Source organism: Schistocerca nitens, chromosome 1, assembly GCF_023898315.1.
Source record: "Schistocerca nitens isolate TAMUIC-IGC-003100 chromosome 1, iqSchNite1.1, whole genome shotgun sequence".
Classification (NCBI taxonomy): domain Eukaryota; kingdom Metazoa; phylum Arthropoda; class Insecta; order Orthoptera; family Acrididae; genus Schistocerca; species Schistocerca nitens.
Window position 1 is genome coordinate 256390617 of NC_064614.1, and position 19128 is coordinate 256409744.

General features: G+C 42.5%; 1 protein-coding gene across 1 annotated transcript; it reads left to right on the forward strand.

The window, feature by feature from the left end:
* Positions 1-9476: 9476 nt before the first annotated feature.
* Positions 9477-15058, forward strand: LOC126241735 (mucin-2-like). Its single transcript, XM_049948035.1, has 2 exons — positions 9477-9563; positions 13988-15058. Exons 1-2 carry the CDS (start codon positions 9477-9479, stop codon positions 15056-15058), a joined length of 1158 nt encoding a protein of 385 aa, XP_049803992.1.
* The last annotated feature ends 4070 nt before the right edge of the window (positions 15059-19128 follow it).

Genomic DNA, 19128 nt, shown 5'->3' on the forward strand with positions numbered 1-19128 from the left:
GGTCACAATAAAGTGCATGGCAGAGGGTTCAATGAACCACCTTCAAGCTTTCTCACTACCGTTCCACTCTCGAACAGCGCACGGGAAAAACGAGCACTTCATTTTTTTGTGCGGGCCCTGATTTCTCTTATTTTATCGTGATCATTTCTACCCATGTAGCTGGGAGCCAAAAAATGGTTTTCGCGATCGTAAGAGAAAACTGGTGATTGAAATTTCATGAGAAGAGCCCGTCGCAACGAAAAACGCCTTTGTTTTAATGATAGCCACTGCAATTTACGTATAATGTCTGTGACACTATCTCCCCAACTTCGCGATAGTTAAAAACGAGCTGCCCTTCTTTGTACTTTTTCGATGTCATCCGCCAGTCCCATCTGAAGCGGATCCCACACCGCACAGCAATACTGCAGAATAGGGCGCACTAGCGTGGTGTAAGCAGTCTCTTTAGTAGATCTGTTGCACCTTCTGAGTGTCTGTCAATGAATCGCAGTATTTAGTTTTCTCCACCCACAACACTATTTATATGATCGCTCCAATTTAGGTTATTTTTAATTGTAATCCCTAAGTATTTAGTTAAATTTACGGCCTTCAGATTTGAGTGACTCATCGCGTAATCGAAATTTAGCGGATTTCTATTAGTAGTCATGCGAAGAACTTCACACTTTTCTTTATTCGTGGTCAATTGCAAGTTTTCGCACCGTACTGACATCTTATCTAAATAATTTTGCAATTCGTTTCGGTCATCCGATGACTTTACAAGACAGTAAATGACAGCATCAACTGCAAAAACTCAAAGAGGGCTATTCAGATTCCCTCCTATGTCGTTAATATAGATCAGGAACAATAGAGGGCTATAACACTTCTCGCCGGGTATTACTTCTGTTATACTCGATGACTTTCCGTCTACTACTACGAACTGTGACCTTTATGGCAGGAAATCATGAATCAAGTCGCACAACTGAGGCAATATTCCATAGGCACGCAGTTTGGTTACAAGACGCTTGTGAAAAACGGTGTCGGAAGCCTTCTCGAAATCTAAAAATAAGGAATCAGTTTGACATCCCCTGTCGATAGCACTTCATGAGTATAAACAGCTAGTTGTGTTCCACAAGAACGATATTTTCTGAAACCGTGCTGACTATGTGTCAATAAATCGTTTCCTTCGAGGTGATTCACAATGTTCGAGCACAACATATGTTCCAAAACCCAACTGCAAATCGACGTTAGTGATATGGGCCTGTAAATTAGCGGACTACTACTATTTCCGTTTTTGGATATTGATGTGTCTTGAGCAAGTTTTCCAGTCTTTAGGTACGGATCTTTCTGTGAGCGAACGGTTGTATATAATTGTTAAATGTGGAGCTATTGCATCAGCATAGTCTGATAGCTGATGCTAGGTTTCGAGTGTGGCGCAGACGCTATGAACCATGGTCCCAAGGCACCTACAAGGCACTGTTCAATCTGTGGTGACTCCATAATGGTTATGTTTGACCAATTTAATGATTGTAGCGCATTTGACGACCGTGCGCCTAGTATAACTAATGTAGTGGCGGAGGACATAGGGTGCTAAATGCAGTTTTACTTACGATCGAAATAGGCTTATGTCTGTTGAAGTTATTTTATTTTATTGATCTTGACGAAACCGCTGGGCAAAGACATTTCCAATTTTTAAATGCTCATGTAAGTAATTTGTTATCACATACGTAATTTATAAGTTTATGTGTAGATTATATTACTGGTCTAGATGTTATTTTGATCACCTTAGGACTTCTGAACAAAGCTATATTATTATAGGAGAAACCATGGTCAAGGTTTAGGATCAAAATAATTAGTGCAACTGTGGGTCGTTTTTCATACGAGACGACTCCATAATGGCGTGGGCTGTGTTCACATCTAATGGACTGGAACCTCTGGTCCTACTGAACAGATCATTGGATGGAAATGATTATGTTCGAACACCTGGAGACCATTTTCACCGATTCATGAGTTTCAAATTGACAAACAATGATAGAATTGTCGTCACATTTGTTCACAGTTAGTATGAAGAACATTCTGGACACTTCGAGTGAATAATTTGGTCACCCACATCGCTCGACATGAATCCAACTTTTATGGGACATAATCGAGAAGTCAGTTCGTGAATAGAATCCTATACCGGCAACACTTTCGCAGTTCTGGACAGTTATAGAGGCACCCAAGGTTGAATATTTCTGCATGGGACTTCCGAAGACTAGTTGAGGACATGCCACATCGATTTTCTGCACTATGCCGGGCACAAGTAATTGCCACACGATATTAGAAGGGCATGACATTTTTCACCTCATAGTATTTATAAACGGCTGGCGACCGTGATTTGTTTGTAGAATCGAAAAAACGATAAACAGGCAATGTTCCCGCAGAGACGTTGCCTGCTGGCCAGTCTTTACAGTGTTCCAGTGAAATACCACCCCTCCTCCACGCTGAGACGGTGGGGCACCGGGATTCTACGGGTTCTCATCCTGATGATGAGGTGATGCAATCCGACACCGGCACTGCATTACCTGTCTCTTCTGTACCTGATGTTGATGTAAGTCGTTCTGAGTTGTTCTCTCCGATTTCCGATGAGTGCACTGGAGATGGCTCCTCTATTAAATCGGAGCTTGACGTGCCCCCAACCCTTCCACATCAAGAGTGAATGTTTTCACGGAGTGGTTGAAACAGCGTTTTGAACATGCACGTGCAGCGGCGCGTCGTAGAAAGGAAAACGAGGATTCCTTGGCTCCCGGTGGGGAAGATTAGAATGATATGTTCTTTCCACCACCTCCGGACGTTGAGGAGAGAAGGGCGTGATGACTGCTTTTTCCTTAGTGTTATTTCATTAACCTTACATGTGATAACGGATGCAGGCATATACATTTCTCACCCTCAGTATTAGTACGATGTGTTCCCAAACGTAGGCACATGGATGGTGTCCGCTTGCGTTCCCAGCCTCCTTCAATCGTACAGGATGAGTTGGCCTCTCTCTATCATCTTCTGCGGCTTCACAAACGATATCAAAGGACGTGTCTTATCTACCATTCGTTCTATAGATGGGCGTTAGTGGTCCTCCCAATCTGCTATCATGCGTGAATCTTACCATTACTTTTCTGGCCTTTACACTGAGGTGTATTCAGACAGTCTAGCGTCTGTTGATTTTACCTCTCTCCTTAGTGTTGTAACGCCAGCTCTCCAGGAAGAGTTTATCTCTGTATTCCATCGCGATGACGTATTTGATATTGTGGTTCGTAGTCCCTACCACAAATCGCCTGATTCCCAAAGAATTTTATATTCGATTTTGGCCCCTGATAGGAGATACGATAACTTCTATGGTGAATGAAGTATTCCACGGAGACCTTATCCCGCCCTGCTTTAAAGTTGCTAAAATTGTCCTGATCACCAAGAAGTCAAGACGTTTGCGTATGGACCAGGTCCGCCCGATAACCCTCTTCCTCTATGATTGTAAGATAGTGGCGCAAATGGTAAATAGCAGACTATCGGTGTTGTTGGCTACCATCATCGCAAGAATGTCAGTTGTCTTCCGGGTCGTACCCTCCTGAATCCCGTTGCTGAATGTCGTGATCTAATTTCGATTGCTTCCACCATTCCCGTGCCATGCGCTTCGCTTTTCATCGATTTTTACCATGCGTTCGACCGCGTTAATCATGGTTTTCTCATTGCGAGTATCGACGACTGTTGGTTTTAACGATGCTGCGCGACGGTTGTTTAGCTCACTAATTACTGGTATTCGGGCGTCCATTGACGTAAATGGCCGTCTTACTTCCCCATCGCGGTGTGTCATGGCGTCCTTCAATGGAGTCCATTATCTGTGTCGCTCTACGTTCTGTTTCTGGAATCCTTATGCGATCTATAACTGCTCATTTGGGTGGCTGGTCGCTGTTGGGAGAAAGGTTTACCGTTCGTGCACATGCTGATGACGTTATGGTTCTTCTCCGTACCCCTGATCATAAACCACGGCTGAAGGAAGTTTCGGATGCTTTTTGTTGTCTTACTGGAGCGCGGGTTAATGACCAGAAATGTACCTTAGTTTGCGAGGATTTGACGCTGTTGAAATTCAATGGTCTTTTAAGGCCACCAGTTATCCATCATTAGGTGTTATAATTGACAGTTGTCCACTAAAGGTAGCTACTAAAACTGGAAGTCTGTCACGGATAAGATTCAGGGAGCAATCATTGAACACGAGCGTCGCTCGCTTTCACTTCTTCATAAGGTCCGGGCCATGGAAACGAATGTGTTAGGTAAGGCTTATTTTACTGCACAAATCTTTCCACTTCCTGCAATGATGTACCGCAAGTTGTAAAGTTTAACTGGCAGGTTTATCTGGTCCAACTCCATATTTCGCTTGCGTTATGGGGTCATGGCGCGCCCCCGTCGAATGGGAGGTTTGGGCCACCCTGACATTCGAGGTAAGGCTTCTGCCTTATTCATCCGTCGCACCGTTTTAACATGTCTACGTGCTCACCAGTTACTTACAGCTCGCTTTCATGACTGTATCCGATCGGCGAGTTTAACACCTCCAGTAGATATTAGTAGGATTAGTTATAAACTAAGGCACGTTAAGGAATTTTTTCTTGAAGTCAGTTATTTTAAAGTAAATATCCTTTCCCAGGCGAATCTGTCGCTAAAAATTGCTGTTTTGCCGCTCGCCAATTCCTCATAGCATTCCCTCTGTGGAAGCCCTGTCGCCAGAAACGAATTGGAAGATTGTTTGGTCTAACGTTAGCCTCCGGATTTTCCCGATGGAAGTGTCGTCCTTGTGGTACCAAGTTGTTCATGATATTGTACCTACCAACGTGCGACTTTTTCCTATTGGCCTCAGTGTGACGGATCGTAACACTCGTTCCATGAAACTGATACATTATATCATCTTCGCCAACAGCTAGCTTTTCTCCTCAGGACGTCGGATGCGGCTATCTAGGGGGAGATTCTCGTGTGTCCCGATTCAACCTTCTTTCCCCGGTCGAAGAACAGTGACATCATACGGCTTGTAGGACATTATACCCACTACGTGATGGTGAATGGATATTACGCAGATCCGATTGCCTTTTATCAATATATGGCCACAGCCCATTGCACGTGGGTCAGGATGCCACGTTATCCAGAGCTTTTTTCCTATATGCTGTATCTTGTTTGTCAACGACAAGGAGTTGGATGAATCGAAATCCCCCACCCCCCTTTTGTGGCCACTCTTGTTTGGATTTAAATGTTCCAAGATATAGAAGCGACGGAGGAAAAAAGGTGAGGGCACGTTAAAATTAACGCCATATTCCTTCATATACTTTTTCTGATTTTACCATTTTGATTTTATTGAAATGGCCTTTGTTGTTTTATTTTTAATTGATTGCCTTAAATAAGTGGTTTTCAGGGAGAAAAAAAGCGGTAGCGTCTTGCACTAAGGATCAAAAAGCTCTAGGTGCCGGGCTAGACCCAAACTAACGCATACATTTTATCTATAGATCATCAGCATTGGCACCGAGTACTTTTCAACAAGATTGTCAATTATACTGGGGATGTGGGCAGAGGTTTTGTGCAACCTCTGAATCTTGGTGTGGGAACTATCCGTAATGAGGAATAATCATTAGTGGTCAACGGTATGAATGAGCAAAAAGCAGTGCAAAACATAGTATTAACAACATATAACATGTGTACACATGAAATGTGGCCTCCAACTGAGAAAGTGTCTTGATTGTCTCTCCATTGGCAAAAGAGTCAGATCTAGCCTATTATTTGTATATGCAGGAATGGAAGAAGGGATCGTTTGGTAGGACATGTTCTGAGACATCGAGGGTTCACCAATTTAGTATTGGAGGGCAGCGTGGAGGGTAAAAGTCGTAGAGGGAGACCAAGAGATGAATACACTAAGCAGATTCAGAAGGATGTAGGTTGCAGTAGGTACTGGGAGATGAAGAAGCTTTCATAGGGTAGAGTAGCATGGAGAGCTGCATCAAACCGGTCTCAGGACTGAAAACCACAACAACAACAACATGCAGGAATGGACTTTTCCAAGAACAGGTGACCATGAGAAAATGATTGAACTTACCACAATGCCGTTATATTCTACGACTTCGGATATGAAACTAAATGATCTGAAAAAGGTAACTGTAAAGGCTCAATGTAGATATAGTTGTGTAGATGAAGTGAAATTTAAAGAACTCCTGGACTTCTGTTCTGACTAACGAAGAATAGTATTAACAGTACCAGAAAATGATGTAACGAGGGTGGAACTTATTTCGAGTAGGAAGGTAGGACACAAAGTTGAAGTACTATGAACTGTTCAGTGACATGGATAATCTCAACAGAATCTACAGGGAACCATTACCAACGAATGTAGCTCAGGTATACATGTTGAGTGACGAGCAGAAGTTGAAGAGATGGATACAGAGTATGACGACATTGAAAGCAGGATCTAAAGCTAATAACCATGGGGATTGGAACACTGTGGTACAGAAAGGAACAACAGAGTTATGAGAGGCCGCGCGGGATTAGCCGAGCGGTCTCAGGCGCTGCAGTCATGGACTGAGCGGCTGATCCCGGCGGAGGTTCCAGTCCTCCCTCGGGCATGGGTGTGTGTGTTTGTCCTCAGAATAATTTAGGTTAGGTAGTGTGTAAGCTTAGGGACTGATGGCCTTAGCAGTTAAGTCCCATAAGATTTTTAAAAAAAAAAGTTATGGGAGAATATGGTGTCGGTATTAGAAATAGAGAGGATAGAGACACCACGAAATGTGAAATAAATTTATGTTGGTAAATGCTATGCACAATTACAGAATCACAACAGAAAGAGATCTACTTGGAACAGGCTCGAATGTATAAGAAGATAGCACGTAGATTACAACTTACTGACACAGATATTTCGAAGTCAGATACTGGGGTTTAAGACATACACAAATGCATTTAGAATCAGATCACAATTTAGCAATGATGAAGAATAAGCAAAAGTTTAAAGCGAGATACTCGAATTCTGAGGTATGGGAAGATGTTAGCTGAGGCTGTAGATGCTACGATAGTGAATACCACAGTAGGCTGTTCACTTTAAGAGGAATGGACATCTCTTAAAAGGACGATAAAGGAAGGTAGACAGAACAAACATAAGTGGAAGCGAGGTAAGTGGGAAGGAACAATGGTTAACATAAGAGACAATTTTCAGGAACGAAAAAAAAGAGGAAATTATTTAGAACCACCGTAGCGTGACAGTTTTATCGTGTGAATTTCCTTTATTCCAACATGTATATAATACACATTACCTACCAGTTTCAGCTCTTTGTCATTATCCAACATAAATCTCACTGGTGGTGTGTGTGTGTCACGTTTAAAAATTTCAGCAGTGGTGTGTCCTTTCTCACACTACTGACTGCTAAACAGTGGTGACTAACGAAGACTTAAGCAATAATCAGTGGCTGGGGGCAACGTATGCTATTGGGTAGCATCATTCTGAGGAATTAAACGTTAACGTTGTGAGCCATTCTGTAACTTATGTAAATTTTTTCCATTGGAGACTACCTTAATTATCAACTACTTTTCGTGCCATTGTCTGATGATGCTGTAGTTATAATTTTAGACTCTGAGGGCTGAGATATGAAACTGTGTGATAATAGAGGCAGCAGGCCTATAATGGAGCTCCGTGGGAAGTTCGCAACATAGAGCTTCGAATCTTGTTAGTTCGAGAGTAGTATGTCAGTTAATGGGACACTACTGTAAAGTGTATAAAACTGAATCTCTAACGTTTCCGTTACTTAACTATGATGTAAAGCAATTACACACGTAATTTCATTTACATCGGTGCTAAGTTGTAGTTGTAGTGTATTTTATCGACACTGCAATATAAATTATTTTACTATACTTCTTAGACCAAATACTTCACTCAGTAGCGGAATGTGAGCGAGAGTGTGAGAGTGGACTCTCCCTCCCAACCTCACCCACCACATTTCGCAATGTGGCACACACACCCACATAACGAACGCTACACATTTGAAAACGGCCAAGGGCTGAAACTGGCTAGTAATGTGAAACATATACGTGGTTCATTAAACGCACTTTGGATAGTAAAACTGACAGCCTACGGTGGTTGAAAAAGGTTTCATCATTTAGAAGCTACTTTGAAGCTGTGAACCCAAACATGAAGTAACTGAAAGAGGGTCAAAAATCTTCAGAAAAAACCGTAGCTATGTAATCAATGAAATGAATAGGAATTCAAGTAATCTAAAGCTATCAGGTGCGGGAACAATGCGAAGATATCGGAAAGGAAATGGTCTTCAGAATGTCGGGTTCAGCGTGTACATAATTCAGAGGCAAGAGAAATGGCCTCAACATTTAGAGCACATACGGAATTCCACCGTTCAACCCAAGAGAGAGCTCGATAAGTGGAAAGCGTTTGTTGAATGTGTCCAACTGGGAAGGAGCTGTTTACAGAAGTGATGGCTCTGAGCACTATGGGACTTAACATCTTAGGTCACCAGTCCCCTAGAACTTAGAACTACCTAAACCTAACTAACCTGAAGACATCACACACATCCATGCCCGAGGCAGGATTCGAACCTGCGACCGTAGCAGTGCCGCGGTTCCGGACTGTAGCGCCCAGAACCGCACGGCCACCACGGCCAGCTACAGATGTGATATAAGAAGAAATGGGAGTCGTTTTGGATGACACAGAGGGTTGATTAACAGTGTCAGAGGGTAACCAAGCTACTGAAAAATCGCAACTAAAGATTGATCAAGGCATAGATAATATTCCTTCAGCACTCTAGAATCTTTATGTAGGATCTTCTATACTCCTATTTTAACGGTGTGTTGTAATTATTACTAACTTCAATTTTTAACTAAATTATTCAAGCCTATCATGCTAATTCCGATACTGCTAGTACTCTATGAATGTTCGACACTTATATGGAATACTTCCAGAAATATAGAAACAGGGTATCTGTCAATGCTGCGCTACCTGTACTCTTGGGAATTACGTGAACTAACGAGGTATCCCAGTTGTCATTTTCAGTGAAACATATAAGTATGATAGTCTTTATTTCGGTAGCTTCCGATCACTCGTTGTCCTCGTCAAAAATAAATCATCAGAAATTCAAGGAAAAGCGCAAATGCAGCTCATAAGACGCCCGAGCTGTTGTATACGCCGTCGACATTTGCAGATCATAGTTGGCGAGCTGATTCACGACTTTGGAATATAAGCCATTCGACCACGCCAGACATTCACCCAGAACGCATTCGGGCACGGTGGACACGCCCCGTGCCTCGTAATGAATATGCGGCCACAAAGTCCTCAGTTGTGTCTTTTGAACACCTCACTACGCTCATTCACTTTCGTGACAATCAAGACACAAAAACTAGTAAACCCCATGTGACGGAACGTTTAATATCGTTGAGTGGAGGTAATGGGCACGGTTTACTGTAGAAATGTTATAGCGTATAGTACTTGACACGGGTCTTCTCTGACGCAGATGTTACGCCGCTTGTGCCCTTGCATCCGCCGGCGTGCAGCTGACCGCGACAAGCGGAAGAAGCTGAAGAAGAACAAGAAGGCGCAGGTGAGTAGTGGATCTCTACGTCACACTAATAGCATACAAAAATTACTCTCGGCGGGATATCTCTCCCTGTGTCATACTTAGTTGCTTGAACCAAAAACTTGATATACATCTTTAAATGACGATTTGCGTGTGTCCATCGATGTGGCTATTGCCAATATCAACTTTCGGTTTGCACCCTCGGACAGGCAACATGCCAAATGTGTTTGCAAGATTGACTACCCAGTAGATGAGTATTTTTGATGCTGTAGGTGAAGGTAGGTCGGCAGTATGGTAGGGCTGCCTTTCATTTGTGGTAAAAAATGTTCAAATGTGTGTGAAATCTTATGGGACTTAACTGTGAAGGTCATCAGTCCCTCAGCTTACACACTACTTAATCTAAATTATCCTAAGTACAAACACACCCACCCATGCCCGAGGGAGGACTCGAACCTCCGCCAGGACCAGCCGCACATTAGTCGGACACTAAGCGAAACTCGATGTGTAAAAGTGCATTTCGAGATATTTTACCCTTTCACTGCAATGACCTGATTACGGAGTAAATCTACGGATGCTACACACTTTTATTCTCTATTATTATACGAGATTATCTCCGGTTGTTGGAGCTAAATGCCTTTGATAATTATTTAGTAGGTATGCCAATAAATATCATGCGAATAGCAGAAGAAAAGCATCAGCCTTATTATGTTTGATGAAGACCTGGGGTTTTCAGTCGACGGCTTGGACTTGCACCCATCTCAGAAAAACTACGGGAACGCAGGTTAAAATGAAACGGATACGTCATGCGAATTAAAGCAGTCTCGGAGGCAAGAATAGCTATGCACCTGGGCACAAATGGCCGACGACCTCGTGGCAGATCCAAGACACGATGGCTGGACCGTATCAAGAAAGATACGGTATTCATCAATTGCACCTACACAGAAGCACCTGACAGACCCGAATGGAGTCAGATGTACCAACAAGACAACGCTGCTAGTGCGGGATAAACGCTAGAAAGCAGTAAAACAAGCCTTCGATTTTTCAAAGGAGTCACTTCACTCACACCATTCATACTACGCTTACACTGTAGTTTATTGGCAGTAAATAATTAATACGAGCTTCCACTTTGATTTCTGACAGTTGATTCTCCTTCATAGAAGAGTCAGTGACTTTCTCAAATGCCTACGTGTTCTGCCTGGCGTCAGCATATGCCGAGTACGACTGCTTAAAGGATAAATGAACGACTGACATAACCAGCAGAAGTAATGGGACCGGTCCTGGTACAGATGTAGAAAGGACAATGCGCCAGCTATAGACGGTGCAGACCAGCTACTGCTAGGATCTCACTTACCGGGCGTTGAGCATTTGCTCACTTTTCGTGACTAGCTGCTACCATACCCACATTTAGGGCTGATAACTACAGTTGGTCTCACACTCATTACCATCGGTCACACTGTCGTTGACGACGTAAACAGGCAGCACACCCTATAGGACCTCGCGAGAGGAATCTACAATCTACAGTCGTAGTTACAGCAACGTGCATACATGTCGGAGGATATGAGTATGAATAAAATAAACTTTCCCCATTTAGGGTGGTGATCCTTTACAACACAGTCTAATCGTAGTGACACACATTATTAAAATCTTTCATGCCGCAGAAAAAGCTGTCCCTGCATTCAGCGAATCGCCTTACTGTATCGGCACAGATGGCACAATTCTTCACAAAGTCAACTCATATCATAAGAAAATGTTCAAATTAGGGATGCACGATGATGGCGAAGCTTCGATGCTAATTTCTATTTCAACGCTCACGTCTGCGCATCGATGGCAGACAATAACCGACGTTAAATATTGAATTTGGAGAATGATGTTAGTAGCTGATATTTACTGGTAGAACTCACTGAGACTGTCTTCTCTCTCATTCCTAACACCAAGCCCATATTCTCCAGTAACCCTTTCTTCTACTCGTTCCCCTACAACCGCATTCCAGTCCCCCATTACTAACAATGTTTCATCCCCTATTACTTATTGAAATACCCGTTCACTATATTCATGTACTTCATCTATTTATTGTCAGCTTTCGACGTCGGCATGTGTACATCTACTATTATTTTCGGTATTTATTTGCTGTCTATTCTAATGAGAACAACCCTATCACTGAACTGTTAACGGCAATACACTCTCTGTCCAACGTTCCTATTCACAACGAATCCTACTGCCATCATACCAATCACTGCTGCTGTTGATATTATCCTATATTCAAACGACTATAAATTGTTGTCTTCCTTCCATTTACTTCATTGACCCCCACTATATCTAGATTAGGCCTTTGCATTTCCAGTTTCAGAATTTATAGCTTCTCTACCATGTTCAGACTTCGGACATAATCACATCCGGCTCTCAGAACATTATCCTTTCGTTCGTGACTTAATCTTTTCTCACGGTCACCTCCATCTTCGCAGTCTCCGGTGTCTTTTGCCAGTGGGGAGAGCATCATGACACTTTTTCAATTCTCAGTCCACTGATCCTATTGATACACATAATGCGTCTATAATGCAGCGGTTTCCATCGCTTTCTGCACCTTTAAGCTGTTGATCATTGCTAATGTTCCACCTTTATGGGCAGCTTTCCGCCCCAAGGGCAAGAGTGTGCCCTGAACGTCAGTCCGCTCCTCTCCCCTCTTTGACAAAGTCGTTTTCAGAATGAGGTTTAGTTATTTTGCCGGAAGTTATCCTATGCAACCCTAAAATGTTACTGATTCATCTTCTGGAGTGGCGCAAAAAGTTGCAACCATGTTAATCGACAGAAAAGACTAGTGGCCCTCATTGGCTGCAGTATTTTGCTGTGTAACATTTCGACTGTGGTTACCTCGTTTTGAAGCAACCCATTTTAACTACACAAATTCAAATGTATAATTTCACGTACACCTTAAAATAGTAAATTGGTGAGCACCCCATACGTCCTGATTAACGTAGCTTCACCAGAATACACTGACAGCAGTAACGAGGAGTTAGATGACATAAACGAAAGTTGGTAGCCGTCTTTCTACATCTGAAACAAGATGACAATTTAAATTTCTCACTCGTCGCCTGAGAGTGGCGTTAGTAGCACCACTATGAGTTTTCAATCACGTTTCCTTTAAATACAGGCTGTAACGGTCGTAAAAGTTAATTATTTTTTAGACGAGACATGGCAAGGAACGTCGTTGTCAACACCTCACTTAGTTAGAATAGGACCATGTGATAGAGCTACGAGAAGGTGGATGTTCCTTCTGCAATATTGCAGAGATATTTGGAAAGAATGTAGCTACTGTACTTGATTGCTGGCAGAGATGGTCACGAAAACGTACGGTCGCAAGAAGACCAGGCCCCGAATGGGCAAGTGACACGACTGAGTGGGAAGACCATCGTGTGCGGCGTATGGCTCTCACATGTAGTACTGACTCAGCAGCACCAATATGAGCAACAATATCGTTTACTTCAAGGATATCGCCGAGCCAGACAACCTGTAACGTGCATTCCACTGACCCTTAAACACATTTATATACGGCTTCAGTGGAGTTAGGGGAAAGCTCATCGTATGGCACGGTGGAATCCTGTAGTGTTTCATGACGAAAACTGGTTCTACCTCCATACTAGTGTTGGTCGTGAGTTGGTTAGAAGGAAGAGCCAGTTGAGGTCCTGCAAGCAGTCTGTCTGTGTGCTTGATCCATTAGAGCAACACCTAGAGCTACCGTCTGAGGTGCAATTTCATATCACAGTTGGAGCACTGTCATGGTTATCCCACTCACCCTGACCGCAAATTTGTACATCAGTCTGTTGATCTGACGTTTTGTGCTGGCATTTATGTACAGTATTCAAGGCTTTGTTTCATAAATGGTTAATTCTCGCCCACATACCGCTGTTGTAACCCAAAATGATGTTCAAGGGTTTCGACATAATATCTTGGCCTGCCCAAACACCAGATCGGTCTCCAATCGATCATATGGGGCATTATCCATCGACAACTCCAGTGTGATCTACAGCTATCTGTAACAGTCACTGTATTATCTGAATTGACTGACCAGGTGACACAGGCATCGATCTCCATTCCACAAACTGATATGTGGCATCTGTATAACACAATGCACACACCTTTGCATGTATCATTAAAATTTCTGGTGGCCTGTTCAGACTTCCATTAACCTGTGATCTTGTAATATCTATCAGATAATATTTTACTTAGACAAATGCATTATCCATTTTCATTAATCAGCAATAATTATATTTTCGTGTTTCGCTTTTCTCTTTTCAGTGAACACACAAAAACAGATATTACAAACCCGTAATCTGATCCAGTACTGCATACAAGAAAGTCAATCCCAATACAGAATATCCGGACCGATGACCGTTGCAGTCTGGTCCCTTTAATCCCACAAACCAACCAACAGAATATCCTTCTGATTCCAGGCTTATTATGTCTCCGACACCATGTGCAGTGGCTACACTGCCACTGCCGACCAGCAGCCGCTGCCACCGACTCTGCCATGCCCGCCTTCACCGACGCCACCACCGCCTGCCAACACCTCAGGCGGCGAGACCACAACTACTGATGAGCTGCTGCCCACCACCAACTTGGGCAATGGCGATGTTAATGTTGCTTATGACTCACTGGCCCCCACCAGCTCGCCTAGTGGAGATAGTAATGCTGCTGAGTTGCAGCCCCCCACCTCCTTTTACAATGGAGACCACACTGCCGACGATGAACCGTCTCACCCCACTGTATTCGAAGGCAGCGACACTACATCCACTAATGAACTGCTGGCCCCCACTGTCTTGCACAGTGACGATATTATTACTGCTGAACTGCAGCCCCCCACGACACTGGGCAGTGGCAACAAGGCTGCCAACGATGAACCACCGCATCTCACCATCTTGGATGTTCGCGATGCCACATCCACTAGTGAGCTGCTGCCTCCCAGCAACCCTGGCAGTTGCGACTCTAATATTGCTGTCTTGCACAGTGACGATATTATTACTGCTGAACTGCAGCCCCCCCCCACGACACTGGGCAGTGGCAACAAGGCTGCCAACGATAAACCACCGCATCCCACCATCTTGGATGTTCGCGGAGCCACATCCACTAGTGAGCTGCTGCCTCCCAACAACCCTGGCAGTGGCGACACTAATAGCGCTGAATCGCTGCCCCCCACCACCTTCGGCAGCGGCGAAGCGTCTGCCGATGTTAAGCCACCATGTCCTCCTGTCTTGGATGCTGGCTACTGCACGTCCACTAATGATCTGAAGCTGTCCACCGCCTTGGGCATTGACAATACTATTCCTGCTGAGTCACTGCCCTCCACCACCTCGGGCAACTTCAAAACAGCTGGCAATGATCAACTACTGAATCCCACCATCTTCCAAGATGGTGACAACACCACTGAATTATCTTCATTGCTCCAGGTAGCTGATGTTGCACCATCAGCCCTACAGGGTGCACTTCTCACTGGCCCTCCCCCTAAGCAGGCGTTTATAAAATAAATAAAATATTAATTATTGTATATGTATGATAGTGATTGCTTGTAATTAATATTTGCTTATCTGGAACGTGGACGTTTTATTATTTGGTATCAGACGCTTGACAATGGCTTATTCGTAAATGCAATGTTATTCGTAGTTGACCGTGAAATGTGATTCAAATAATCGGACTTCGTACTTAAATCGTTTCCAAAGACTGCTGCGGTAGGTGCGGACTCAAAATCTAAATCTCAATATTAGAATAATTTGCCAGCCATGTCAATACGTCGTACAGAGGTGACTGTCTACTAAACATAAAAAAGTTTACACAGTTAGTTAAATCAGATATATTCAACGAATAAGCCTACAGTTAAATAATTCTACTTACTTTCATAAATATAAATTCTTTACAGAATCGAGTGCCTAGTAAGATTGCAACTCGCAGTGTTCTTATATAACTTCAAATATGGCGGTGTGCCAGTTAATAAAATATACGTGCTTCCCGCACCCGTTGTTCTGCAAGACCTCTCCCTTCTTAATCAAACATAAGAGTGTCCAAATTGTATTTTGTTTTATCAGCGACATAGCACTGCAGTTCTGTGCTATAGGCTTTATTTATTTGTCAGAGATTAATTATTTGATTAAGATTTCGCGTTTCCGAGGAAACTCACGCACGGCATGCAAATGTGCCTTTATACGTTCCATAAGATTTCCAAAAACAAAAGTCCATCTGATCAGCTGGTATACCTTCAAGGCTCTCCACCTTTTCCCGCTTTTGGAAATAAAATGTAATGTTATCAGTCTCTGGTTGGAACTCAAAATTAATAAAGTTTATGAAAGCATCTTGGTTATTAATGTTGAATTTTATGGCTTGTATTGCAAAATGTGTTACTGAATCTTTGATGTCAGTTATAATCTCATGTATCATCCCATGTACACATGTGGGATAGTACTGCGCCATCCTTCAGAAACGACCAAACTCCGAAATCAAACGATTAGACACTACAGAAGCACAGTGACACAAAGTGAGAGCAACGTGGCTCTGCAGAAATCAATACCTTAGTTTCACTCAGTTGTACTTAAGAAGCGCATGACAAGAATCTGCCACGTCATTTCTATCGTGAAAGTACGTTACTCGATTGTACATGTAAAATTACACCTAAGATAACCAGCCAGTTTAAACTCATGTATCGGAAATATCGTCTATACAGATCACAAACAAGACACCTTTAATAGAAAGTTGACATTCTCATTATATCCCGCACTACGTACCAGTATAAAGCTGTTGTGTACTGTAAAATTGCCACAGATACTATTATTGGTTCAGGGGCTAGTGGTAGCTACCGGAATATGATACACTACTGGCCATTAAAATTGCTGCACCACGAAGATAACGTGCTACAGACGCGAAATTTAACCGACAGGAAGAAGATGCTGTGATATGCAAATAAGTAGCTTTTCAGAGCATTCACACAAGGATGGCGCCGGTGGCGACACCTACAACGTGCTGACATGAGGAAAGTTTCCTACCGTTTTCTCATACACAAACAGCATTTTATCGGCGTTGCCCGGTGAAACGTTGTTGTGATGCCTCGTCTAAGGAGGAGAAATGCGTACCATCACGTTTCCGACTTTGATAAAGGACGGATTGTAGCCTATCGCAATTGCGGTTTATCGTATCGCGAAATTGCTGCTCACGTTGGTCGAGATCCAATGACTGTTAGCAGAATATAGAATCGGTGGGTTCAGGAGTGTAATACGGAACGCCGTGCTCGATCCCAACTGCCTCGTATCACTATCAGTCGAGATGACAGGCATCTTATCCGTATGGCTGTAACGGATCGTGCACCCACGTCTCGATCCCTGAGTCATCAGATGGGGACGTTTGCAAGACATCAACCATCTGCACGAACAGATCGACGACGTTTGAAGCATATCTCTTTAAATTCGATGAATTATTCAGACATAATTCTACCCTTGAATGACGTTTACTAATTTTCTATCTTCATACTCGCAGAATCCATGCGAAAAGTAGTTCATACAATAGCTATGCCACGAGCGCGTAGGTATTCTGTGTAGTACTCTCTCTGGTGGTTGTTGAAAAAAAAAAAGGAAAGGGATCTTCCGAGATTGTCTTCGTGCTGATTAGTCTGAGCTTGGTTTGGAAGAACTGTAATCTGATTATTGAGATTTATCACGGAAGATAACTGATACGAACTGTACGATTAGAAAGGAAATATATATAGATTGCTCCTTCAAATAAAAGGTGTGTATTTGAAATTTGAGAATTAATGATATTTATCGATATATTGCTTAGTTGTTAATCAGAAGGGAACTTCCGAAAGACTGGATACGAACCTGCATTTAATAATCCAAGAGCTCCTTTACTTCTTCGGGAGGTTAAACTTCATCAAAGCCAAATGTCCGCTTGATATGAGGTTTCCCGACTGATTATACAACGCTCCAAAAATTACGAGGCATTTTATTTGTACAGATTAGCGGACTGCCGCAAAGCACGAACCTGCAGAGAAGAAGAATCATCGCCTGATTTCATTCTAACAAGTAAAATTTCAGAATCATTTTGAGTGACTGAGCTATGACAGTGTTTCCTATCATTAATGATTGATTGCTCGAACGAATTGAGAACTATATAATTACGTAGATAGGAGGAAAAATTACAGTGGCGCCATTGTGACAGGACTCTTTTGGATTATTATATAATATATGAATTTTTTGTTTCATGAAAACCAACGAGAACGAGAAGTAATGAACCTGAAGTGAGATACGGTGCCCATAGTAAAAGATTGCTGATACCAAGAAACGATTTCAACTATTGGACAACACCGAGACTACAGAAAAAGGCCAGAGAAATCTAATTTTTTTATCCTGTAGTTAAAATAGTTTGAAATCAATTTAGAAAGAACTTTTTTCCAGATAGTATTTAAGATTGTAGAACTGTATATTGTGTGATTTTCGTATCTGGACATTGAACTTTATACCATCTGTGAAGTAATTTGAAAGTTCAGTGTGTCTACGACAGTAAATTTGAAACTGTATTTAGTGATTAGAACCTGATATTGACAGTTATTTAATGGTATTGACTAGAGCGGCATTTAAAATGTCATTGAATCAGCAACGAGAAGTGCAACAGCCTTCAGCTGTTTGCGCAGGAGCAGAGGCCACGGATAGCAATTCTGAGACTGTTGTGGCTAGCGGTAGCAATATAAATAATCCCGCTGGTTCAGAAAACATTCATACAACAGCTGATCAGACTGTTGTTGACACATTAGTTGTTATTATGCAACAGTTGTCTCTATTGGCCGAAGGCCAAGCGGAGGTAAAACGAGACTTATCCGTTATACAAAATGAAGTCCAAAATCAATTAGCCGAAAATCAAACAGAATTACAAAATCAGTTAAGAGCAACCTTTACCGAATTAGATCAGAGATTAAATACCAAGACACAGGAAATAAAAGAACAGGCAGAAATGACCGAACAGTATCTTATTGCTCAAATTGAGCAGGTCCGCCAACAATGACAAGAAAACAATAGTAAATTAAAATCGGAACTAACCGAATATGTAGGCTATCCGTCAAAATTGACACGATACAAAAAGAAGTAGAACTGTTTCCTCAAGTAATACAAGCTCAAGAGGACATACTGTGTTCCGTAGCTATGATACCAGAACTTATAGAATCCCAAGATAATCTAAAAAAGCAATTTGACGAAGTGAAGGAATAACAGGAGACAGTGGAACATAGAATGAATGTACATGTGGGAAAGTTTTCAGAAATGACATTACAGCGGCAAAATTTTCCTTCGGAAACGATAGAAGAAACTGTGAAAGTAGCTTTACAGTCAATCTCAGAGAGTTCCGAGGAGAATTTTTTCAACAAAGGGTTAAAGGAAGTTCGTGAACAACTTGGCGAAGAATTCTCGCGTTGGAAAGGAAATATCGAATGATCACTAAATCTCTCGCAGGAGGATTTAGAAACAGCGAGAAGTAGGAAACAACATTCTCAATCTGCGCGTGAAATTCCGTCCACGTCAAGATCCGATGTAGACAGAACTGGAACGTCACAAGTTAGATTCGA